We start from the raw sequence: 27,927 nt of genomic DNA, 5'->3' as shown, positions 1-27,927 counted from the left end.
TTGTCCAACAGGTATATTTTTCATCAATCTCATTGCACATTAGATGTTCTTCCAATTCTTCTGCATTTACTTGCATCATATTCAAACAACACCAAAAAGAGCATGGAATAAGGTTGACATCGGTTGCATGCTTAATCGCAAATCTAATAAACTCCTTCACTCCATCTTCATATTCTTCACTCAAATGATCAGCAACCATCCAACTTCAGTCCATATTTGCTCTAACTACGGTTATGACAAACCAAATGTGAATGTCTTATTAAGTCTCACATGGTAGGGCCCTATCCCATTTGAAAACAAAGTTTTTCATACCTTAATTAACAATTGCTGCATAAAGGTGTTATTTTATACTTGACAAAATTTTGGCAGCATTTCGCATTAGTCTTTTAGTACACAACTTGAAATGAGATGATTTACCTCAATCAAGCACGCACCAAGAGACAATGACAAATGCATTGTACCAAACTTTTGTTAAAAATTAAATAAAAAATTATAAAACAGCATTTGCTAACCACTGAATGACTAACTTTGTTGACAAACTATCCAACTTGGACAATTTAAGATTGAAAATAATGATTTATTCAATGATTATTTTGAACCTCAAACGGGAAACTAAGATTTCACTCAATTTCAGATTTCAAACCATAATTTCTAACAACATAACTTCAACAATAATCATGCATTCAGAACATTACATAATTTCTAACAATATAACATCAACAATAATCATGCTTTCATAACATTTCATAAGCCATAACATTAAAAAAAAGGAACAATCTTATTAAATCACTCAATCTAAGCATGGGATTTCACTTCCTATATTCCAAGTCTAGTATGCAATTTGAGGCCAGGTTTGATGAACTTATTCGAGGTCTAAAACTGCATTATAAAATTATGTAAGACCACTAAATATGATAATGTTTTTTTCACTACACCACTAAAATTATGTAAGACCACTAAACTGCATTATAAAATTATGTAAGCCCAGGTTATTTTATTCAGTAGACCACTTCTACTCCTATTCCAAAATCAAATGATCTCATTTTGTTGACGTTGATTTAATTGTAAATATCAATTTTCTATCTCATTGTCTTTTCCTGTACTCTTTATTAATTAATTATATTTTGGGCCAATTCTCGTCCTAACTAAAACACAAATTTTACTAACTCAAAATTACAGAGAATGAAAATTAACAAATAACCTAAAAATTAACAAAAAAAAATTAACAATCCACTAACCTTGAAATAATGTTGGGTTGCAGTTATGTTGCAGAGAACCAAAATGGTAAACAAACACACAGAACCAAAAATGGTAGAGAGGACGTTTATGTAACTATTAACCTAAAAATAAAATGGCGTCCAGTCAACACAGAGGACCAAAATGCTAAATGAAAGCGATAAAGACAGAAACGATAAAGAAAATACCTTCTCAGTGGCAATGCGCAGTCAACGGTGGTGTTCTCCAAAGCAAAATCCTTAGCAAACACAAAATTTAGAAATACAGAGTAGGCGCGAGGACAGTGATGAACAGATTTGGTGGTTAGGGTTTATTTTGAAATTACACTTTAGAGAGCGGTTAAGTCGTTAACCGCTCTCTAATATAATCTTTTAAAAGCGGTTGAACCAAAGAACTGCTCTGTAACCTTTATGAGAGCGGTTTCACGTGTCAACCGCTCTTTGAAAAATGGAACTTATGAGAGCGGTTACTAAATGACCGCTCTCCAAGCTAGTTTAAGAGAGCGGTTAAATCTGAACCGCTCTGATAAGTGATTTTAGAGAGCGTTTCCTTTACAAACGCTCTCTAAATTGTACATTAGAGAGCGGTTCGTATGCAACTGCTCTCAAAGGGTTAAATTAGAGAGCAGTTGAGCGTTAACCCTTTTCTTTATTTCTGATACAAAGCGGTTTTCACTAACCGCTATCTAGGATTGCGCTGCAAGAGCTCATTTTTGGCTTAGTGGCAAAGTTACATATTTTGTCATTAGATATAAAATTTCTTTAATTGGTTATAAATGTCTATTCATTTAGACGGAAAAGTAATATATAAAATTGAGACATGTCGTTGGTATCATCGGTTATCTTTTGTAGCATTCATGTCTGTCCAAATTACATATCAATCTTATTTGTTAGTCAAAAAAATTTAAAGAAAAATGTGTGCAAAGACTAAAGCACACATTTTTTTGAATTTACTCTTCGGTCACCAGCATGACTGAAGAGTATATTCAAAAAAATTTACTCTTCGGTCATGCAGGTGAGTGCACATTTAATCAAGAATGACATGAAATTAGTCATTTAAAAATTATTTTTAAAGAACTAAAAAATAGTAGTATCAAATCATTTAAAGTAGGATGGTTGATTGAAATTTTTTATTTGGAAGTTTTACTTTTATGGTATCCTAAGTTTGTTCGGACAAAATACATGCTGATAGGCTAATAGTATTTAAGAGATTGTCTTTGGTTTATTGATGAACTTGTGATATAGTATCATATTTAGAGTGTTTTAAGGAATAGAGTTTAATATAGGTGGCATAGAATCAAACTAAAAGTATATAAACAAGAAGATTTTAAATTTAAATTGTGTGACACCACATTTATTTTTCTCCTCAAATATTAGATAGAACCTATATCCTAAAATTCTAACGTGAGCCTGCAACAGTGAATAAAAGTTGTTTTTACACAATTTCAGATGGGCTTGTGTATTTTTCTGATATATTACATTCATTCACTTTTTTTCTTTCTAATATTGGTGGCATCAAACTCTTGGCTATATTTTTTACATGGATGACGTTATTAATGAGCAAAATACTAGATGTTTTACCTTTGCATGCTTAAGCAGTGAAACACAATTTAAAATAATTAAATTTTGTATCTTTTGTGGATTATATATTAAAAAAATTATGCTTTTAGTATGCTTACAACCAATAAGTTGCTTAGAGTATAATACAATCCATTTATGATATTGTATGAATTACTTATTATTTTACACTTTAATAATTATATCAATTTTTTCAATATTAACCATTATCAATGGAAGATTTATCTGAACTTTTATTTAAAGAGATTTTTCAATATCATATATATATATATATATATATATATATATATATATATGAATGCTAAAACTTGAAATCTTAAGCTGTTTCATACAAATTTAAGCAAATTTATATATGTAGAAAAGCCAAACAACATACTTTCAATTAAAAATATACGTGCAGAGAAAATAAAAGCCAACAAACATAAACCTTATTCAACTAGAAACATTTTAAGAAAGAAAAAAGAAAAGAAACAATAATCACCCACGAATACAATTTCTCAACACCATTAACTTCTTCAGCTTTGCCATCTTAATTACCATTGTAACATAAATATCATCTGCCTTCTCATCCACCCATTTAAAGTAAGCATATCTAAAACTCTTCTTGAACAATAAGAAACCAATCACTCCCCAGAAACCAGTTGCAAAGCCAATTGCTATGACAAAGAAGAACCATATTCTTTCTACCTTATCTTTGTTGCCATCATCATCTGCATTACCTTTGCTTTCAGGGGCTATATTCAGACCATCACCAGGGCACTTTTTTGGAAGTGGAGATCCACAAAGATACGAGTTACCAACATAAATAGATGGGTCACCCAAAGTTAAAAATTGATTATCTTTGGGAATAGGTCCTGAAAAATTATTGTATGATAAGTTTAAATGACCGAGTGAAGTCAAAGCAGACATGCTATTTGGAATTGTGCCAGAAAGGAGGTTATGTGAGACATCGAAAGATTCCAATGATTTCATATTCCCTATCATCTTAGGGACCTCTCCTTTCAAATGATTGTTTGACAAATTCAAACCATGCAATCCAGTGAGACAAGTTATTCCATTGGGAATGGATCCAATCAAATTATTTTTTGACAAGTCCATGTTCACTACTAACTTCAAGATTTTGATGTAATCAAGTTCTGTTCCTTTTACAATTTCTTTGACATCCTCTTTATACCATTCAGGTTCAGGAACCACTATACCAAGAAACATGTGAGCCAATTCTCCATCTGTTTGGTTTGATGGTATGTTTAGAGTCATTCCAGTGAGATTGCCTATGCACCAAGGTATGAAACCTTCCAAATTGTTACAAGAAAGATCCAAAATTTGTAGGCTTGTGAGTTGGCATAGTTGGGAAGGAATTTTACCATTAAGCATGTTTTTTCACAATCTAAGAATTTGTAATGAAGGAAAAATGTTTGTGTTCCATGATGGTATGCTCCCAGAAAATTGATTCTCACCAAGATCTAAAAGTAACAATTGTTTCAAATTTCTCAAAGGCATTGGAAGCTCCCCTTGAAGACTGTTATTATTCAAATGCAACCATAATAATGAAGAAAGATTTCAGAATGAACTTGGAAACACACCTGATAGTTTGTTTGATGACAAATTTATTTCTTCCCATATATTATTATCCTTCCAACAATTTGGAATTTCTCCTGATAAGTTGTTCTTTGAAAGGTCAAGGTTGACCAACTCCATTTGGCACAAAGAGGTTGGTATTGAACCAGTTATGAGATTATTTCCAAGTAACAAATTTGTCAATTGGGGCATTATATGGCCAATGTTTTCTGAAAGTGAACCATTGATTTGATTATTGGCAAGGTTCAAGTGAAATAGATTATGGTTCCAACAATTCGGAATTTCACCAGATAAGTTGTTTTTTGAAAGCTCAAGGTAGCCTATCATAGTTTGGCATAGAGAGATTGGTATTGAGCCACTTATGTGGTTACTTTCGAGAATCAAGCTCCGCAAATTAGGCATTATATGGCCAATATTTCTTGGAAGTGAACCATTGATTTGGTTATTTGAGAGATTCAAAAACTCTAATTGAGACATGATTGAAGACCACTCTTTTTCCACAAGAATGATTCTGTCTAACTTATTTGATGAAATGTCCAAGCTTTGAAGATTTATAAGTTGATTGAAACTGAGAGGAATAGGACCGATAAAAGAATTGTTTGAAAGATCAAGACATTGGAGATTTACAAGGTTCCCTAGACTTTGAGGAAGAGTCTCATCCAACTTATTGTTAGATAGATATAGATATTTTAACTTCGATAATTTTCCTAGAGAGAAGGGAATTGTCCCGTGAAAAGAATTTGAACTGAGATGAAGATCCTTTAAATTTTCAAGTTGTCCTAACCAAGTTGGCAAGTGATCACTGAATTCATTATCATTTAAATACAGTTCTTCCAAATCATACTTAATGCATCCAGATAATTCGCCTTGTCCAAATGATTCCCCTCGAAGCTTGTTTTCTGCTAAATATAAACTTTTTAAATGACACATGCTTTTGAGAATTGATGAAAGAGAACATTCCATCAGAGTGAGTTCATTTTGACAAAGATCAATATGGATAAGGCTCTTCAACTCAAGAAACCATGATGGGATTGAAGTGAAACCGTTAGACGAAAGTTGGAGGGATTGAATGGAAGTCATGTTTCGAAATGCCTCAGAAATTGGACCACGGAGCATATTCATTGAAAGATCAAGATGCACAAGTTTGTTGAAGTTGGAAAACCAGGATGGAATTGAAGTTATATTGGTGTCAGAAAGGTAAAGGAATTGAATGGAAGCCAAGTTTCTAAAAGCATCAGGAATTGATCCATCGAACTGATTCCCTGAAAAATCAAGGTGGACAAGGGATGTCATGTTTTGAAAACCATAGAGAAGTGGAAGTGTAAGTTGATTTCCCCAAAGGTCAAGAACTTGAACTTTAGTGAGATTGACAAAAGACATGAGTGAACTGTGAAGACCACAATCATGCAAGTAAATACGTAACAAGGAAGGAAGCGTGTTAAGTATTGGAAACAGTTTGTGTGCGTCCCCAAGGTAAACACCACTCATGTCAAGGTGTTCCAATGACTCGAGTTGAGAGATCCAATTGATGTCACTGGCTTCTAATAAATTCCAACTGAGATCAAGTATCAGGTCCTTGAGATTTCCCAGGCTGCTCGGAATCCTGCCACCAAAATAAGAGTCAGAGAGAGAAAGGTACCTGAGACGTTGCATAGAGCCGAAAAACATTGGTATTTGACTCCAATTGAAATGATTTCCGCTGAGGTCCAAATATGTTAAGTATTCCAACTGCAGTAGACTTGAATCAACATTTGGAGCTTCTGTGGAAAATGGGCCATGAGTGTAGCACTCCTCTGGAGGCGAACAAGGATTTCGGAGATCAAGTTTGACAACATGTCGAGTCACATTGTCGCAGGCTATTCCCTCCCACTGGCAACAATCAATACCTTTCCACGAGGAAAGCCTGTTTGATGGATCAGAGGCGAAGGAGGCTTTGAATTTGAGAAGAGCTTCTCTCTCTTTTCCTATGCAGGCAACGGGTGAATTTGCACACAGACATAACTGAATTTGTGCAATAATTAGAGCTAACAGCAAAAGTAGCACAAAGGCAGGACGTAGGTATCTTCCCATGTTTAGAAAAACAGAACAGATATTGTGAGTATTCATGCTTTTGGATAATGGGTGTGGAATCACTTCACTTATATACACACAAACACACACTCCATTTCACTCATGAATTTCTTGGAAGCTCTTGTGCTGGATCAATTGTCAAAGTCGAGCTTTCAAGTCAAATTTAATAAACCGTTACTTTTTGTTGTGCCCCACGATAATGGTCGGGTACAACGCGAGTGTGACAAAAGAGAATTGATGAACTCTGCTTATTTATCCGACTCAGATTTATTTATTGCTTTATTTAAAATTCTTTTATTAAATTAAAACCAAATTTATATTTTAAGCTTAATTGATTTTTAGTCCGCATATTTAAGTTATATTCAATTTTAAACTCTCTAATTTTAATTACTTATATTTAATTTTTCTAATTATTCAAATTAAACTTCCCACTCCAAACTTTCATATAATAATCATTAAAATGTAATATATCATTGATTTGTAAAGATTCATACAAAAAAAAAAAATATGTATCATAATTAAATAAAAGAAAAAAAGCATTATATTTATGCATGTTGTTTATTATTATTATGTAAATATTCTATTCATTTTTACTAATTTATCTAGATTAATGATGTGTTATACCTCTATTATACTTTTATTAATTAGTAGACAAGATTTTAAGGTAAAAAAATTTAATTTAAATAATTAAAAAACTATAAAAATTAAATGTGTGTAATTAAAATTAAAAAAAATTACACATGAATTAAAATATAGAAATGCAAATTATAATTAAATATAGATTTAAAGAAAGAGTATACCAATACTAAGAAAAAATATTTTAATTACGTGTTATTATCTTAAACCCAGTCTTCACATGTTTCATTCACTATCAATAAACTTTCACAAATAATAAATAAATACGATAAGAACAAGACAAATAAAAAAGAAAACTAGTGTTAAATTAAAAGTGGCTTGTAATATCTTCACACTAAAAATATAGCTTGACTAATAAGATAAAATTGAAAATAAAATTTATTATATATGGTTGATCCTAGAATGCCTTTAATAAATTACTACAACACCGACAAGTAGGGGTGCAAACTACCCAAGTTGAGTTAGATTTTATAATGTGTGTGTTTGGTCTACTTGAGTTTTGAATTTACGGCTTGAACCCCACTTGTTTTCTAAATATCAACTATGTTTTATGGTATGCTCTAACTTTTTTAAGAACTTGCCTCAACTTACGAGCATATTTAAAAGTATAGTTTACAATAAGATTTTTTTAATAGGTAAAAAAATTTTATCAATTAAATTTAGGTGTTAATTAGCATATTTATGTTTTTATTAGTTGAAAATCAAGAGTTCTTTAAAAACAAGTTTGAGTTATAGTATATGTAGTGTTTTTCAACCAAGTTTGGTATTATGTATTCTTTTAAAAATTACAATTGGTTAAATACATATGATCACCATAATTGATATTTATTTACAAATTAATATTTTTTTTACAACAAAACTCACGTTCTAATCTTTATACAAGTGAATTATAGAGACAAGTTTGAGTTATAATACATGTACTTTTTCAATCAAGTTTAATATTATGTATTCTTTTAAAAAAATATAATTAGTTAAAATATATATTTGATCTTTATAGTTGACATTTATTTATAAATTATTTTTTATACTTAAAAAAATAATTTTAATCTCTATACAAGTATTTTGTTATATTTTGATTCATTATATAATTAACAGTGTTATAATAGTCATGATTAAAATGTAACAAAACACTCATATAAAAACTAAAATATAAAAATAATTTTAAGTATAAAAACTAATTTATAAAAAAATATTTAATAATATGAATATTAACTTAATAATAATAATAATAATAATAACAACAATTATTATTATTGTTATTATTATTATACACTAATTTATTAAGCTTAAAATACTATTGAGATTACCTATATATATCAAACCTCTTTAAACTAAATAAACTTTTAAAATGCCTTTTGTTTGACATGTTTAATAAATAAACTTTGCAAAGTTACATATTTTGTCATTAGATATAAAATTTCTTTCATTGGTTATAAATCTCAATTCATTTAGACGGAAAAGTAATATATAAAATTGAGACATGTCGTTGGTATCATCGGTTATCTTTTGTGGCATTCATGTCTGTCCAAATTACATATCAATCTTATTTGTTATTCAAAAAAATTTAAAGAAAAATGTGTGCTTTAGTCTTTTGGAGCAAAGGAAAAAAGAAAAGAAAAGACGTGAAATAGACTTTACATGACTATCTATCTATTGGTTGTTTGAAGAAAACTGCATGGTTGGTCTTAGAGACCTACAAACACGGATCTTAAGACTTTACATGCATAGGTAGTTAGAAAAGAGGGTTTAGTAACGTGTGGAATTTGAGGAGAAAACAAAATATCAACACAATTCATCCAAATTCAATGAGTTTTTACATCACAATTATTCTACCTGTGTAGTTATGAATGAGACGAACGGTTGGCAATTTTTTTCATTTAAAAATTGTAAAGAATTTTTTTTATAATTTATTTTATAAAAAATTATTTGTAGTGAAATAATTTTATTGTAAATTTGTGAATACAAGCAAATGTATAAAATTATAGTAAATTTGTAATTTTTTTTATTGGTACTTTTAGTGATAAAAGCTTTTCTATATAAATGCTTTAGTAGGCCTCTACCTGGATTAGATTAGCACAAAATTAATTTAAATTTATTTTAAATTCAATCATACGATTATAATTTCAAACTAATTTATTTTTTTAATTAATTTCAAAATTTAGATTTGATTTAAAACTAATTTTAAATATGATTTTGGTCGAAAATAACTTTAGATCCAATACTTCATGTTAAATTAGTTTTTTTAAGTTTAATTTTTAAGGTAAAAATAATTTTTAATATATAAATGTAAGTTTAATTGTTCAGTTGTATCACTGCATTAAATTAGTATGTTTTAAAAATATTTTAGTAATATTTATTAATTATATTATATTTTATAGAAAATTTTATAAAATATTTATTATTTTTTGACTTATTTTTTTAAAAAAGTTGATAATAAAATTTTAGTTAAAATCTATAAAAAGAAATAATATTAAAAACTGTTACAATATTTTAAAAAAATAAAAAGATAAATTTTAATATAAAAATAATGTTAACTAATTTTAAAATAATTTTTATATCTTTATATCTTTAATATAACAATTATATATTATTAAAAAAATTTATTTTAAATAGTTAATTTTAATTATAAGAATCGAGGTTAGTAAAAAAATATTAGTTATAAAATATAGTTATAAATTTTTTTTACCAAAAATAGAATGAAGATTTAATAAGACAAGATATGAGATAATGCTTCCATATAGTATGAATTTGGATAAATAAAGAAAAAATTACTTTTAGAAAGTATATTTAAAATATAAATAGGATTTGAAAAAACTATTGTGAACAAAAAAAATAAGTTTAATATGCATTCAAATTTTTAAAATTCATTTAAATTAGTTATAAATTAGACATGTATAACTAAATTTTTTATCTAACCCTATGTCTTAAGGACAGAAGTAGCGAAGAGCTTCTCATTTTCCAATAGATGTAATAATACAACTCTTTAAAAGAAAGCTCAATGAATTGTTCATACTTGTGAGAATTTCGAATTTTTGACACAGACCTTATATTGGGTAAACTTGTAAATGAAGAAAAATAATCTAAACAATTAATGAAACTCATTTCATAAATTAAAATTAACTTATACTCGTCTAATTTTTAGAAGCAAACTCTTTTAATTTCTCTAAAACTTGAAGAAGTATATTGTTTTTAACTTATAAAAAAAAATTATTATATTTCTCTTCTTTTTTACAAGAACTTATATACAAGTTCACTAAAATATATAACAATAAAAAAAAAAAATAGTGTTTACCTTGTTCTCATTTTATTGTTGAAGCTTATTACAACATTTGAGGTAAATCAGTAAAGGGTAATGGTTTGACATGAATATGGTGCAATGAATAAACAGTTTAAAGTAACAATTGGAAAAGGATAAAAGTGTCGAGGAGTATTAACAGTGATAAAACTAACAACCCTTATTTTAAATAAAGCATCGTTCAGCATATTTTGATTACAAAAGCACCATTATACTTTATAGTAAAATATAACGATCTATACATGTGAATTACGCTATGTTTAATAAAACTAGTTGAAAGTTACTTATTTACCGTCCGGTTGTGTGATTTTAATACGGAAGATGAAAACATCTTTAACATGTTTCTGCTTTTGTGTTTTTAAAATCAAATTTTGAAAAAAACTTTTGAAACGAGGAGTGAAAAACAATCGCACACATTTTTCTGTAGTGTTTTAAAAAACAATAATCAAACAATGAAGCCCGTAACAAAATTAACATTTAAAATAATCAAATTCTATAAGCATGTGGTTTTGAAAACAAAATTAATTCTAACTTAGAATAATGATGTAACAATACTATTTTCCGAAACATCATTTGGGTAACATTTTCTCAGAAAATATCATTTAGCATCGCTCAATAATCTAAACATGAAGTCGTCGACGTGTGGAAGGGATTCATATGCATAAAGGAAACGGCGAAGACTGCATCAACTCTTTAAAATTAATTGAAGGGAATCATGTTTCTGTTTCTGAAACAAAGGGATTCCCAATTTCAAAGCTGTCATTATCTCGTTGAGTCAAGTTGTCCTTACAAACTTAAGAAGCCAGTAAGGAAGACTAATAAAAAAATTTATCTTCATTTAATTTAATATTATAGAAGATTTTGTTAAAAAATATTTATTAATTTTTATATATAATTTGTGACTACAAAATCTTAGATGAGAGTATATAATCAAGTTTCAGAAGTAACTCTAATAAAATTTCATGATTATTCTAATTTTGAATGCTGGAATTTGTTTCTTTTTTCTTTAGATTTGTTCTTATTTTATTATAGTTGTAAATATTTAATTTCTTATTTATTAATATTTGATTTATTATTTTTTTATGTATACACCAGTAAAGCTTCTAAAATATGAAACTGTATAAGTATATTTTGATTGATATGATTGCTAAAATTGTGCTAATAGATTCTGCTAAATATTGATACAAAAATCTTCTATAAATAGGTATAGCCTAAGGATTACACTAACATCCCCTTTCAAACTCAAGTTGAGTTTGCTTAGGAGATTCTGGACGCAAGCAGGTAGATGAGCTTTGGTGAAGATATCAGCTGTTTGGTTGGCAGAGAAGACAGGAATCAATTGAATGGTGCCATGAGTAACATATTGACGAACAAAGTGGCAATCTATTTCAATGTGCTTTGTTCGCTTATAAAAAACATATAACACTTTTATTGTCATAGTGAAGCGTAGCGGCGGAAGGATGTGTGACGCTCGTATCAGCTAATAACCATCATAACCAAAGTAATTCAGAGGTAGCATCAACAAGAGCATGATATTCAGATTATGTGTTAGAGTAGGCAATAACAATTTATTTTTTACTATGCCAAGAAACAAGAGAACTGCCCAAGAAGAAATAATAACCCGTTGTGGACCGATGATCCGTTGGATCACCAGCCCAATTAGCATCAAAGTATCCAAATAAGACCAAAGAGGAATTAGCACAGAAGTGTCAACCATGAAAAAGAGTTCTTTTAATGTATCAGAGAATCTAAAGCACTGCAGAAAAATGGGATGTGTAACGCCCTGAATTTTGTAATATTAATTTTGATAATTATATATATCTAAATGTATATTCATGTGTGTATGTATGTATATATAGGTATTTATGTGTATGTATGACTGGTTAGGCTGAGTGCAGGGCAAGAGACTGGGTTGTTCTCACTGCAGCGAGGGAATTCTCACTGTAGCGAGAGGGCTCTGGGAAGAAGGACCAGAACTGTCGCCTTCTCACTGTAGTGAGAGAGTGACAGTCTGGAGCGCATTTCTGGGTGCGGTCTCGTTGCAACGAGAGGGTCTCGCTGTAGCGAGATTCTGCAGAAACCAGAGTGCGGTTTTCTCTGGTTTTTTGCAGCGAGAATATCTCGCTGTAGCGAGAGTGTCGCGATCAGAGGTGTTTTAAAAAGGAGTTTAGGATTTGAGATTCATTTCTTAAATTCTCTCCCAAATCTCTTCAATTCTCTCGACCCAGAACCCTTGTCCACTGATTATTTGCTTCCAAAGCGGTTCGGGAGCGAGATTGGAGCTCAGATTTGTGTAGGAAACGCTTGGAGGTGAGTTTTAAATGGTTAGAGTTTCAGTTTTCCTTTCCTTTCTCTGATTTTGGGTGATTTCTGGGGTTCTCATGGAATTCTCCCATGTATTTAGGCTGTGATCTGTGTGGGGAACATTCTCGTGGTCGACTTTGAGCGTGGGTCTTCGATTCGAAGTAAGGGAGACTCTACCCTACTCTTTTATGTGTAATTTGCTGTTATTATATGGAATGTTGTGATGTGGCTGAGTTAGAATATAGGAAATTGCTGAGATATGTGATGTGAATTATGTACTGGATGTTGTAAATGGGTATGGGCACTCGTGCCATATAGTTGAATGAATATTGTGTGAAAATGTGAGCCCGAGGGCCGTGTAATATGAATGAAAATAGGCTAGGGGCCGTGTGTCTTGAATAAATTGTGAGCTATGTGTTGTGCGTGCTGTGAAAATAAAATGTGGGCCTAGTGCCGTAACTGTTAAATGTGGGCTATGTGTCGTATATTGAAATGTGTGTGACTGGGGGCGTGCAACGCCATTGTAATGTGCTGTGAATGGTTCAGCGATACACTGGGGGTGTGAGAGATGAGGACAGTAGAAATAGCTTGGGGAAGAGGGAGTGGTGGTGACACCGACTATGGAACGGGTGCACCACAGGCCACACACTCTCTTCCTGACTAGACCTCTGAGCATTACCTTTGCTGAGCGACCCGTGACTGCCCACGTGGTATCTGTGAGATGGGGGTAACCGGCAACCATTCATAGTGTAAATTTGTGATCACAGTGTCAATGTGAGTGTGGCTGGTGTGGGTATGCATGAGTTCACGATTTGTGCTTTTAGATGTAATAATGTTGTCTGTGCCTGTAATTGTTTGATGTATTGGAAATGTGCTGAAGGTGAGTCTCTATGCTTAATTGTATGTTTTGGTAGTGTAGAGTACTCACCCTTACATTCATTTTTCAGAAAATCAAGACAATCAGCACCAGACTCAGTGAAGGGACGAATGGACTGCTATAGGATTTAGATTTTATTTTGAAATTTGTTGTAATTGAACTAATCCTGTAGCAGTTATGTGATATTAATTTGTAACCCTTCACTTATTTCAAAATCTTATATGAATTCAATTTGCGAAATTATTATATAATTAAAATTAAATTTAAGGTGTTACAGGATGAGCGAGGAGCAGTCATAAAGTTACTAATTACATGAACCGCATATGCAATATCAGGCCAAGTAACAGTAAGGTAAACAAAACTACCAACAAGTTGTCTATACAAGGTGGGATCATCAAGAGGAGTGTCATCAAGTGGTGTAAGTTTGCAATTGAGTTCCAAGGGGTTAATTCAGTTTTGCTATATGTGATACTAGCTCAAGAAAGTAAGTTTGAAGCATACTTTGCTTGTAAGAGATAATAGCCTTTAGAATTTTGCGAAAATTCAATACCCACAAATAGCTTAGAGAACCAAGATCTTTCATTTCAAAATGATGATTGAGAGAACACTGTAATTCTAACATTCCAGACTCATCATCTCCAGTTATTATTATGTCATCAACATAAAGTAATAGCAGTACAATGCCACCTTTACTTCATCGATGAAATAAGGCAAAATCATGTGGACTTGAAATAAAGCCAAATTGTGTAATAATAGAGCTGAATTTGACAAACCAAGCTCTGGGAGCTTGTTTTAAACCATATAAGATGTGACGAAGCTTACAAACCTTATGAGGAGAATGATAACCTAGAGGAGCATGCATATAGACCTCTTCTAGTAAATCACCATAAAAAAAGTTGTTTTTGACATCAATTTGATAAAGCTTCCATTATGAACTGCACCAATAGCTAAAAGACTACAGACAAACGTTACTCGAGCCACTGGAGCAAAGGTTTTGTCATAGTCTATCCCATACTCTTGAGTATATCCTTTTGCTACTAAGCGAGCTTTGTAACACTCAACAGTCCCATCAGAACGAGTTTTGATTTTATAAATCCATTTGCAGCCAATAGGGGTTTGGTTGGGTGGAAGATCAACTAAGTCCCAAGTATGGGTTTATCTAAAGCTTGGATTTCTTCAATCATAGCTTGCTGCCAAAGAGGGTTAGTACTAGCCTCACAATAAAAGGAGGGCTCATGCAGATTGCAATAGCAAAATAGCGGTGATAATCAGTAAGATAATGAGGAGTTTCTCTTACCTGAGTAAAATGATAAGGAGTAGGTGCAGGATCAATAGTTGGAACAGGATCAATAAAAGCGGGTGGGGGAGGTCCGATTTCAAGCACATCAGAGGTACTTGGATCAGAATTGAAAAATAACTCAATAGAAGAATTAGTAAAAAATTGAGTTGTGGTGTTAAGAGAGTGATGAAATTTGGATAGAGAGGAAAGTTTTCCTAGAAAGTAACATGGCGAGAGATGCGCAATTTGTTAGAAATAGGATCCCAACAACAAAAACCTTTGTGTTCAATGCTATAACCAAGAAAGTAACATAAACGAGCACGAGGTTCCAATTTTTTATGCCCATGATGTTATAAGAGAACAAAACAAGCATATCCGAAGGGTTTAAGGATGGAATAGTCAGGGGGCTTACCAAATAATTTTTCAAAAAAAACAAATTTTGAAGCACCAAGGTAGGAAGACAATTGATAGTGTACACAACATTAAGAGCAGCTTCTCCCCAAAATTTTTCTATACACAAGGTAGAGGGGAGAAAAGCATGAATAGAGTCAAGGATATGTATGCTTGCGTTCAGCTCAACCATTTTGTTATGAGGTGTAAGGATAAGAGTGTTGAATAATAGTTCCTTACTGATTGAGAAATTGAAGAAAAGAAGAATCGCGATATTCCCTTGCATTGTCAGTACGAAGAGTTTTAATTGTGCTAGAGAAATGAGTTTTAAACATATTTGCGAAGTTAATATAAACTTGAGATAACTCAGATTGATGTTTCAGAAAGTAGATCCATGTATAGAGAGAACAGTCATCAACAAACAAGACAAAGTAATGAAAATCATTTATTGAAGAAATAGGAGAAAGATTCCAAATGTCAGAATGAATGAGACCAAAAAAACTGTCTGAAGTAGAATTACTATTTGGAAAGGATAATGCAGGTTGTTTTGCAAGTTTACAATTGACACATTCAAAAGACTCAAACTTTGTAGATCCTAACAAACCACGAAAACTAAATGCTGAATTTTACTAGCTGAGGCATGACCAAGTTGAAGGTGCCATTGGTGAATGGAGGTGACAGCTGCAGTCACACATTTTTATGGAAGATGGAGGAATTGAAGCTCAAATAACCGACCCACCCTGCAACCGGTCCTAAGAATTTGTTTCGTGTGTCGATCCTGTACCTGGACACCAAAAGGAGAAAATATCACATTTAGCCCGCATTCACACAACTGACCAACAGAGATAAGATAGAGTATCAAGTTGGGGATATAATATGTGTCAAGAAGACTGAGATTGGATGTAGATATATGGCCAGTATGAGTGATGTTCATTATGGTGTCGTTGGCTATATGGATGGGGGGCCAAGGAAGAGGCAGGTGTGGCAAAGGGCAAGAGCTTAATATTAGTTGTCATATGATTACAACATGCAGAGTCAAAGAGCCAAGGAGAGTTAACCGAAGTAGCAGACATGGTAGTAGAGGTATTGGAAGAGATAACATGTTTAAGTAAAGCTTCAAGATCACTCATAGTGCAGGTAGTAAAACTCTCTGTAGAAGCAGTAGAGATGGACGAAGGTCCAGCCTTTGGGACAATCTTGAATTTTGAGAATCTGACTTTTGGTCTTGGAGGTCGTGTGGGCAGTGTTTAAGAATATGGCCAAAATCATGACGATATCTGCATTCTACAATAGGACAAGTAGAAAATTTATGACCATTTTTATTGCAATTCTAACAAAATTGATTGCTTGGTTTCTGATGTGTGGATCGAGTAGTTGCAAAAGTTGTAGTAAATGGAGGAGCTTTATCCAGATTAAGGCGAGTTTCTTCAAAAATAATTTCCTGAATGGCAGCATCCAAGATAGAAGTGGCTGTTGATGTAGTAGAGAGGCTTGAACAGCTTCATACTCTGGTCAGAGAGGCATGAGAACCTGAATGAGATGAAGATGATCTTGATAAGATCCATACTGTTACGACGTGGAGTATCGTTATGACGTGAAGTTCAACTTGCTGCTATTGCTGCTATAACTTAGAAGTTTCAATTTTATTGTTTAAATATCTAAGTTTCTGTTTTAGTTTAAACGTTCGTGTATCACGTAATAGCTATTTTTTAGCTTTCTGTTAAGTTGTAAAGGCTATATATTAGCCACTTTGAATTCAATAAAAGCAGTTAATTTGCAAGTTATTTCATTCTCTTCAAACTAGTATCAGAGCCCCTACTGGGCCTGATACATATAACTAAGCTGCAGCTTAGCTATAAGGAACATAAAGTTCAAAGATGAGCGACGTATAAGGAACATAAAGTTCAAATATGAGCGACAAAAAGTTTTCAGCAAAAATTCCTCATTTTGATGGTCTTCATTATGATCATTGGAGAGAGTTGATGGAGAATCTCCTTCGTGCCAAGGGTCTATGGAGCTTGATTGAAGATAGTTTCGAGGAGCCTAGTGATGCGGCAACATTGACTAATGCAGAATTGGAGCAGTTGAAAACAACCAAAACAAAGGATCACAAAGTCAAGCATTATCTTTTCAGGGCCATTGATAGATCAATCTTCGAACAAGTCATGGATAGACGCACTTCCAAGATTGTTTGGGATTCCCTAAAGTGAAAATTTGGGGGTAATGATCGTGTGAAAAGGTCGCTGCTTAATTTTTTGAGAAGGGAGTTCGAGGTGCTTGAAATGAAAGAAACAGAAACCATTACCGAATACTTTGCCAGAGTGATGGCAGTGGCTAACAAAATGAAAAGTAATGGAGAGGATATACCTGACTCGAAGGTAGTGCAAAAAATTCTTTGAACATTGACGAAGATATTCACTTATGTAGTGGTTTCAATCGACGAGTCAAATGACACAGAAAAATTGTCCATTGATGAGCTTCAAAGCTCTTTAGTGGTTCATAAACAAAAGTTTAAAAGAGTCAGCCGAGGTAGTGAACAAGCCCTCAAGGTGGAAAGCAGTCGAGGACGAGGAAGAGGACGTAGAAGAGGGAGGCAGTCCTTCTCAAAGTCCACTATGGAGTGTTTTAAGTGCCATAATTTAGGGCATTTTCAGTACGAATGTCCAAAATGGAACAAAGAATCCAATTATACAGAATTGGAAGAAGAAGAAGAGCTCCTTTTAATGGCTTTTGGAAAAGAAACTGAAGTAAAAAGGAATGATGCATGATTCTTAGACTCAGGATGTTCTAATCATATGTGCGGAGACAAGGGACTTTTCTTACACATGGTAGAAGGATATAAGCATTCTGTTAAGTGTGGAAATAACTCTCGAATGTCTATAGCAGGAAAAGGTAGTGTTAGATTAATGTTTAATGGCACGACCTTTCTTGTTCAAGATGTATATTATGTGCCTGAGCTTCGAAACAATTTGTTGAGTGTGGGGCAGTTACAGGAAAAGGGTCTTGCCATTCTCATAAAAAATGGGATATGCAATATCTACCATCCATGCAAAGGCCTGATTGCTCATACAAAGATGAGTGTTAATCGTATGTTTATCCTTCTGAACGAAAGCGCCAACACCACTATTCCCGTTGAAGAATGTTTGCATACTTCCCCTGATCCCACTTACCTTTGGCATCAAAGGTATGGTCACTTAAGCTACAAAGGATTGAAGACACTGCAAACAAAGAAAATGGTATGTGAACTACCTCAACTATAAGCCTCCAATGTCCCTTGTGAACATTGTTTTACTGGTAAACAACACTGCAATCCTATCCCTAAGAAAAGTGAATGGCATGCTAGTAAAGTCTTAGAACTCATACATGCAGACATTTGTTGACCAATAGAGCCAATCTCAAATAGCGAAAAAAAAATATCTCTTATGCTTCATTGATGATTACAGTCACAAGAGTTGGGTCTATTTGCTCTTTGAAAAATTAGAAGCTTTGGAGTGTTTCAAAACTTACAAGAAATTGGTGGAAAAGGAAGCAGATGCACCCATCAAGTGTCTGCAGACAGACAGGGGAGGAGAGTTTAACTCTCTTAATTTCAAATTATTTTGTGAAAAAGAAGGAATAAAGAGGCAACTTACCACAGCATACACGCCACACCAAAACGGAGTAGCAGAACGGAAAAATAGAACAGTGATGAACATGGTACGCTGCATGCTTTCTACTAAAAAGGTTCCCAAAAAATTTTGGGCTGAAGCTATGAATTGAACATTCTACTTACTGAATCGATGTCCAACACTTGCTATGACAAACATCACTCCTCAAGAAGCCTGGAGTGGCGTCAAACCGTCAGTTGAACATCTTCGAGTTTGGGGTTGCATAGCACATGTGCACATACTAGAGGCAAAGCGAGGTAAACTTGATGATAAGAGCTTTCCTTGTATTTTGTTGAGCATGAGTAATGAGTCAAAGGGTTATCGTCTATTCAACCCTAAGACAAAGAGGATTGTAATTAGTAAGGATGTAATATTTGAGGAAGAAAAGAGTTGGGAGTGGGGACCTAATTATAAAGAACAAATAGAAGCAGATCTAGTGTGAGATGATGATGGTTTCAGTAGTAGTGATGAGAAACATGGAGGTGAGATAAATACTGATGGATTAGAGGAAGAAATGGAGTTCAATAATGGCGTTGAGGATAATAGGAACAGTGTAAGGGTTAGCACGGCTAGGAATGAAGTAGAGAGTTCACAAGAAAATTTGATTGAAAAGAGAGGGACAAGGACACCATTTTGGATGGAAGGTTTTGTGAGTGGTGAGGGGCTAAGTGAAGAAGAAGCGAAGTCCTACATGGTACAAGACAATATAAGTAATGATCCAACCCTGTTTGAGAAAGCTATCAAGCATGAGAAATGGAGAAAGGCTATGGACAGCGAAATAAACTCAATTGAAAAGAACCAAACCTAGGAGCTCATGAACCTGCCAACTGGAGCAAAAGCAATTGGAGTGAAATAGATTTTTAAGACAAAATTGAATGAGCTGGGTGAAGTTGATAAATATAAAGCACGGCTAGTGGCTAAGGGGTATTCTCAACAACACGGAGTTGATTTTTATGAGGTATTTGCCCCAGTTGCACTAATGGATACATTAAGGATGATTGTGGCACTTGCAGCATGCAGAGAATGGGAAATTTTTCAATTGGATGTCAAATCTGCATTCCTTCATAGAGAATTGAGCGAAGACGTGTACATTAAGCAACCAAAAGGATATGTAAAGAAAGGAAAGGAGCACAAGGTTTACAAACTGCACAAAGCCTTGTACGGCCTAAGGCAAGCACCAAGGGCGTGGTTTAGTTGCATAGAGTCCCATTTCATGAAAGAAGATTCCAAAAATGTCCAAATGAACAAACCTTATTCATCAAAAGAAGCATTAGAGGCAACATATTAATCGTTAGCATTTATGTTGACGATTTGATTTATACCGGTGATGATGTAGGCATGATGATTGAGTTCAAGAAGTCTATGATGCAAGCTTTTGACATGACTGAATTAGGGAAGATGAGATTCTTTCTTGGCATAGAAGTGCTGCAAAAACTAGAAGGGATTTTCATGTGTCAAAGAAAATATGCCACTGATATCTTGAAGAAGTTTGACATGTCTGAGAGCAAACCTGTGAGAAGTCCAATTGTTCCAGGTTTTAAGATTAATAAAGATGTTAATGGTACAGCTGTGGATGATACTTATTTTAAGCAAATTATTGGAAGTTTAATGTACCTTACCGCTACAAGGCCAAATATAATGTTCAATGTAAGCTTAATTAGCAAGTATATGTCAAAACCAACTCAATTACACTTACAAGATGCCAAAAGAATATTAAGGTACTTAAATGGAATTGCTGGCTTTGGAATTTTCTACAAGAAGGGAGAGGGAGAAGACTTGCTTGCTTTCACAGATTCTGATTATGCAGGAGATGAAGAAGATTCTAAAAGTACATCCGGTTATGTTTTTTTATTGAGTTCGGGAGCAGTGTCGTGGATGTCTAAGAAACAACCAATTGTTGCTCTCTCAACCACTGAAGCAGAGTTTATTGCTGCTTCTACTTGTGCATATCAAGCTGTGTGGATGAAAAGGATATTAAAAAACTTAAATCATGTTCAAGAAACCAGCACTCTCATCATGTGTGATAATAGCTCAACAATCAAACTTTCAAAAAATCCAGTAATGCACGGAAGGAGCAAGCATATCAGAGTACGTTTTCATTTTTTAAGAGATCTTGCAAAAGATGAAGAAGTCAAATTGGTGTATTGTGGAACTAAGGAGCAGATTGCAGATTTGATGACTAAAGCTTTGAAACTTGAGGCATTCGAGAAGCTGAGAAAGATGATGGGAATGTTTGACCTCAACGACGTAAACTAACTACATAGTGCATACTGCAGTTAGTTTAAGGGAGGGAATGATAAGATCCATACTGTTACAACATGAAATATCGTTACGACGGGAAGTTCAACTTCCTGATATTGCTGCTATAACTTAGGAGTTTCAATTTTATTGTTTAAATATCTAAGTTTCTGTTTTCATTTAAATGTTCGTGTATCATGTAATAGCTATTTTTTAGCTTTCTGTTAAGTTGTAAAGGCTATATATTAGCCACTTTGAATTCAATAAAAGCAGTCAATTTGCAAGCTATTTCATTCTCTTCATATCTTCACTATTTTTGGGCTGAGATATTTGATTCCAAATCGATTGCACTTGAGCAAGAAAATCATTCACTGATTGACCAGAGTCTTGCTTGAGATTGAGAAGTGTTGTACACAATTAATAGTAGTGAGCCAATCCAATGGTTTGATACTTTTAGCCAAGAAATCCTAGATTGCTTTTGCAAAATTGTATTCAACAAATTGAACGTGAATTGATGGGATAGAGGTACTGCATAACCACTTAATGATTTGATGATTTTTACTATCCCAATCATCAAGACAGTATGCAAATTTGGTATCAGTCTCATCTTTGGCTTTAGTGGGCTTAGTAATATCTCTAGTAATTATACGCCAAAGCTTGCGACCTATCAAGAAGCTTTTCATTCCTTGAACCCAAAGGTTATAGTTGGAGCCATTCAAAGTAGTTATAATGGATGTTGGGACATTAGATTTCTCCATGAGAATAGAAAACAGATAAACAGAATGGGGATATAGTAGATAGAGGCCATAGAAAAAAGAAAAAAAAAATGAGAACAGGAAGGGATTCTAGAACCTAAGCTCTGGACACTATGTTAGCCGGAAAGATGCACAACATATGGAAGGAAAACCTTGTTTTGTTTATTGCATAATAACCTATACGATGATACAATCTGAATATATATACACTAGTAAAGCCTCTAAAATAGAAAATTGTACAAGGATATTTTGATTGATATAATTGCTAAAATTGTGCTAATAGATTCTACTAAATATTGATACAAAAATCTTCTATAAACAGGTATAGCCTAATGATTATGCCAACAAATAATATTTATTTATTTTAAAATTTTAAAGTATTGGGATGGTGTTTCCATGGATGATTTGGACAAGAATCAAAATGAATGCAATTGAGTCTTTTAAGAGTGATTAGTATGTAGCATTTGATTGTTGCATCATGCGTAGTTACTATAGGGATGGAAGGAGGGAACTGTGTTGACATCAAGAGCACAGAGACTATAACTTACTCTAGGAAGATTTAGTGAAAAATTCGAAAGAACCGGAGAGGCTAAATTAATTTTGAAACTCTTCAACTAATAGGCAAACACGCTACTAAATATAATATGACAAAATGTCAAGAAAAGAAAATCTTATATTATAATTGATATGACAAATCATACTTGAACATAATATGGCAAAATGTAATAACAGTTTTTTTTTTTCAAAATAAGGCAAAATTAAAAATAAATTATTAAAATAATGTATTTTCAAAAAAAATTTATTAGAATATTTTTGTTATGTCAATACAATAACTATGTACTTTTTTTATAAAAATTTTCTATTTGTGAATGCTTAAACTCAACTCTCAAATTTAAAGTTAACAAAACTTATTTTTTGTTATTAAAAAAATAAAATTGACAAAAATCTTCAGTTGCATCAGCCGAGTCACAAGCAATATTGTTAATCAACATAGGTAATGAATTACTTAACATGAGTATAAATTAACTGAAGAGAAATTGAATGATCATGATTAATAACCTTATAGACTCTTACACTCTTGACAATGCATAGTCTTCAGCAACCTAGCCAAGAAATAGTCAACCATAAACAATTGAAGTCATATCTTTTAAGGAACCAATAATGATTTGGTGCAAACAAGGACAAGAGTAGAATTCTTTGATTTTTTGAATCGTTGTTCTTTTCTTTTCTGTAGTTTCTTCACTGCTTATTTTCTTCATCATCCCTCTTTTGTTGTTGTTTTGCTCACATCACTCCATTGTGGAGATTGTGGAGTTCTCACTCTCAAAATTGAAATTGTAGATATGATCATTATGATTTGCAATACGTCCTCTTCAACATTTTTAAGAGTTCTCGTCAACTTTATTTTTTTAATAATAAAAAAATAAACAAAATTGTTCTTTTCATCTTTTAACTTTAGGGTAAAATTCGCTTTCGTCCTCTAACTTTTATTTTTATTCATTTTCATCATCAAAGTATTGTTTTTTTTTTCTTCTTAGTTTGTCCTTTCCATTAGCTCTCTTATATAACCTAACAGAGATGTCCTACGTGAACCTTTTTTATTTAAAAATTTATTGAAAATTGGTGAAACTCTCCCCTTCCCCCTTTTTCCTTTCTCTTCCCTTCTCTTTCCTCCTCCCGTAACTTCCCAACCCACTAGCCATGTCTCCCTCTCCTGCAGCTCTTCTTTCCCTTTCTCATAACACTTCTCCCTTCCCACAGCCCTGTATTCCCTCTAGTTCCCCTTTTTCCTCTCTAAAGCTTTTCCTTCTCCCTTTTTGTTCTCATTTTTGCATCATTTTTTACGCTTGCTTATAGCCCTTTTGTGGCTGTTGAGAGAGAAAATATTGAATCTGTGTGTTTAGGGCACAACAGAGTTATTCCAATTTATAGAGAAGAGTAAATAATTACAAAATATACAGTTACTATATTTACAAGATTCTAATAGATTCTAATACTCCCCCTCAAGCTGGAGCATATAGGTCATATGCACCAAGCTTGTTACATATGTAGTTAATCCGAGGACCCCTTAATGACTTAGTAAAGATGTCTGCTAGTTGGTCATGAGAATTGACAAAACTAGTAGATATTTCTCCAGACATGACTTTCTCTCTAACAAAGTGACAATCAACTTCAATGTGTTTTGTCCTCTCATGAAATACTGGATTTGAGGCAATATGCATAGCGGCTTGATTATCATATATAAGTGACATATATGTGACCTCTCCGAACTTTAATTCCAAAAGCAACTATTTGAGCCATATAAGCTCAATACTCCGCTTCCGCACTCGACCGGGCTACAACATTCTGCTTCTTACTTTTCCAAGAGACAAGGTTATCTCTGACAAATATACAGAATCCAAAGGTGGACCTTCTATCTATGGGAGATCTTGCCCAATCTACATCAGAATATCCCACAACTCAAGTGTGTTCTTTGCCTTCATACAAAAGACCCTTTCCTAGAGCTCCTTTGATGTATCGAACAATGCGAATCACTGCATCCCAATGTTCCTTACATGGAGAGTTGAGGAATTGACTTACTACACTAACTGCAAATAAGATATCTAGACAGGTAACAGTGAGGTAGTTCAACTTTCCTACTAATTGTCTGTATCTTTCAGGATCTAGAAGAGGCTCCCCCTGATTTAGCAGGAGCTTGACATTGGGATCCATGGGAGTGTCGACTGGCTTGGAAGTTAACATTGTTGTTTCTTCCAAAATATCCATTGCATATTTCCATTGGGAAATGATGATCCACTTTTGGACTGTGCTACTTCTATTCCCAAAAAATATTTGAGTTTGCCAAGATCCTTTGTCTGAAAATGTTTGAAGAGATGTTGCTTCACCTGTACAATGTCTTGATGGTCACTACTTGTGATGACAATGTCATCAACATAAACGACCAAATAGATGCAACCGGTAGGAGAGTGACGATAGAAGACAGAATGGTTAGTCTCATTTCGAGGCATGCCAAACTGTTGAATCACGTAGTGAATCTGCTGAACCATGCTCTGGGTGACTGCTTGAGGCCATATAAGGATTTTCACAATCGACATACAAGACCAAAGGACTCCCCCTGAGCAACAAAGCAAGGCGGTTGCTCCATATAGACTTCCTCTAGCAAATCACCATGTAAGAAAGCATTCTTAATATCCAGGGATACCAAATTATCACTTTGTAAAGTTCGAATAGGGATACCAAATTAATTTTTTATTTCATTAAAAAAAAGACTGAAAAATTGAAACATTTCATAACGTTCTTTCCTTAAGTATAACTAAGTACAACAGGAAAAATCATCTATAAAAGTGACAAAATACCTAGATCCTAATGTAGCCCAAACATCTGAATGAACTAAAACAAAAGGGGACGAAGCCCGACTCATAATGCGACTAGAAAAAGAATGACGAACATGTTTGCCTAATTGACATGACTCACAAGACAAAGACTCTGACTTAGAAAGACTAGGGTATAGCTGCTTCAACTTATCAAGACATGGATGTCCTAATTGAGCATGAATCAGAAGTGGAGACGCTTCTGCTGAACCAACAAGAGAAGGCTTGTTGAGCTAATAGAGACCATGAGACTCACATCTGGAGCCAATCGTCCTCCCCGTAATTTGGTCCTGCAGGGAAACATAATTTTTGGTAAAAGATATGACACAATCAAGAGACCTAGTAAGTTGACTAATGGACAATAAATTAAAGGGTGCCCTAGGGACATAAAGGACATTGTTAATAGAAAGAGAAGGAAGAGGATGAACATTACCAACACCTTGGGATTGAGTTTGAGACCCATTTTCCATGGTGACAGAAGGTAAATAACCAGAAGTAGAAAGAGAAGAAAAAAGGGATTTATTACCAATGATGTGATCGGTGGCCCCAGAGTCAAGGACCCAAGGGCCTGAAGAGTGAGAAAGACCAACGAAGGAATTACCAGTGTGTGCAACAGCAGCAGTAGAACCGGAGGCCTGACGATCATCATACCATTTCAGAAAATCGTCATAAGAAGGTGATAGATATGGATCCAGAGCCAATGTCGAAGCAGAAGTGGATGAAGAAGACACAGAACTCTGGGCCACCTGGGCAGTGCGAGGAGGTTGACCATGCAGAGTCCAGCACTTATCAATTGTGTGTCCCGAGCGGTGGCAATGATCACACCAGGGACGTCCTTTGCCGCCCTTGCGCTGTGAAGGTTGGTTGGTGTGCGAGAAACCAAAGCCAAAGAGTCAATAGGAATGGGAAACAAAGGCTCAGAGGAGGATTTGGGGGGCACACGGAGGAGGGTCGCCCAAGTACTATCCATAGTAGCTTCTGTAAGGCTCCCCAAGATCTGATCACGAACATGAGAATATTCTGGGGGCAGACCGTATAAAGCCAAGGACATGAAAAAATTCTTGCGATTGTCAAGTTCTACATCTGGAGTGGCAGCAGGAGGAAACAATTCGTTGAACTCACAAAGAAGGGTTGATACCAAGCCAAGATAGGCCGACATAGAATCCTTAATTTTCTGGGCACTAAGGACAGTCATGAGGTCTTCACAAACTTGGTAGAGTCACCGAGAATTGTTTGTAAAGAGTTGTTGGGCTTGTGTCCAAACAGCCTTGCAAGTTTTGTGAGTGCGAAAGACATCACGAAGAGATGAGTGAATGGTGGCTCGAATGATGCAACACAGTTGAGTGTCAACCTTTTTCCAGAGAGGACGGTCGGCCTCCGGGACATCATCTGCTGTTTGGGTGATATGTGTCTCATAACCCTGTCGAACAAGCCAAAGTTCAATGTGAGAAGCCTAGGAGGAGTAGTGCTTACCGTCCAATTTCTCAGAAGAAAGAGGAGTAGTGACATGGTTGGTAAAAATCTGGGTATCAACTTTTGGAGTGCTAGAGACAGCCATTGGTCAACGAGAAGAGAGAGAAAATGCCCAAACAGCAGCGAAAAAGGGCAAAATAAGATAGAGTAAATCTCCAAACGCAAACCGAGACTGAACACAGGTAGAGGAGAGAGGGGCGAGCAAACCCCAATCGACGGCGTCAGGAACGAACGTCGGACGCGCTGTCACGCGCGAAGAGAGAAGGCGGCGCATGAGAAAACTGCCTGAGGAGAAGGCGGCGCGTGGGGGCGCGTGAGGGCTCTGATGAAGGCGCGATCAGTGGGGTTCGGCCGATCTGACAAGGGCGATCATGATGGCGGGGTTTCCGTAGTGATCAGAGGTCGGACAACGGCGGCAGCAGCGACGGAAGAGGCAGCGGCAGCGGCGATTGGTGGTGGCGAAACAGTGGCAGCGGCGCCAGAAAAAAAAAAAAAAAAAAGGCACCGGTGAACAGTGGGTCCACCGAGAAAAAATAAGGATTAGGGTTGCCTCTCTAGGCTCTAGATACCATGTTGGGAGAGAAAATATTGAATCCATGTGTTTAGGGCACAACGGAGTTATTCCAATTTATAGAGAAGAGTAAATAATTACAAAATATACAGTTACTATATTTACAAGATTCTAATAGATTCTAACAGTGGCAAAAGCAATTTCCAAATTTAATTTTTCTTTTGAAATAGGTGATATTAAAATAAAATCATTATTTGTGTAAAAGTATAATTCGAGTAAAATAGGTTTGGTTTTCTTTTGTTTAGTTTGAAAGCTACATAAGTACTGTTGTTTCCTTTGATGTTTTCCCTGCTCTTTTTTTTGTTTTTGTTGTATTAATGTTTCTATGATTGTATCTATTTTTGCTCTCTATGTTTTTCTAAAGATGTAGTAATAATTGACAAAAAAGTTAATAATAGTAACAAAGAAAAGACAATTAATGTTGTTCATAATAATCATCAAGTTATTTTTTTTTAAATTTTAGCATATTGATTCTATATTTCCAACATGAAAATGTCTCTAACATTCTATATTTCTACAATAAAAAGAAACTTGTTGTTAGAGCTTCAACAAACCATGGTTTATTGACAAATCACAGGTTGTGAAACTGTAACATTCAGTTGAGCCTTTGGGAAAAATTAGATGTGCTAA

At 34.1% G+C, this 27,927-nt stretch overlaps 1 protein-coding gene and 1 pseudogene across 1 annotated transcript; both read right to left on the bottom strand.

The window, feature by feature from the left end:
- Positions 1 to 3,258: 3,258 nt before the first annotated feature.
- On the bottom strand, positions 3,259 to 6,507 carry LOC113867843 (annotated as a pseudogene).
- A 17,682-nt stretch (positions 6,508 to 24,189) lies between these two features.
- LOC113866639 (uncharacterized mitochondrial protein AtMg00810-like) lies at positions 24,190 to 24,594 on the bottom strand. Its single transcript, XM_027501455.1, has 2 exons — positions 24,375 to 24,594; positions 24,190 to 24,320 (listed from the first exon to the last, which is right to left on the bottom strand). The coding sequence occupies exons 1-2, from the start codon at positions 24,592 to 24,594 to the stop codon at positions 24,190 to 24,192; spliced, it is 351 nt and encodes a 116-aa protein (XP_027357256.1).
- Positions 24,595 to 27,927: the final 3,333 nt, after the last annotated feature.

This window comes from Abrus precatorius, unplaced genomic scaffold, assembly GCF_003935025.1.
Source record: "Abrus precatorius isolate BTA unplaced genomic scaffold, Abrus_2018 Scaffold5, whole genome shotgun sequence".
NCBI lineage: Eukaryota > Viridiplantae > Streptophyta > Magnoliopsida > Fabales > Fabaceae > Abrus > Abrus precatorius.
This window is presented reverse-complemented; position numbering and strand designations above follow the sequence as displayed.

Excerpts from the sequence above, each read along its gene's own strand:
- LOC113866639 (XM_027501455.1), bottom strand. The coding sequence starts at position 24,594 with ATGGATCCCAATGTCAAGCTCCTGCTAAATCAGGGGGAGCCTCTTCTA. Across the intron at positions 24,321-24,374 it reads CAAAGGAGCTCTAGGAAAGG|ATTGGGCAAGATCTCCCATA; the intron begins GTCTTTTGTATG and ends ATTCTGATGTAG.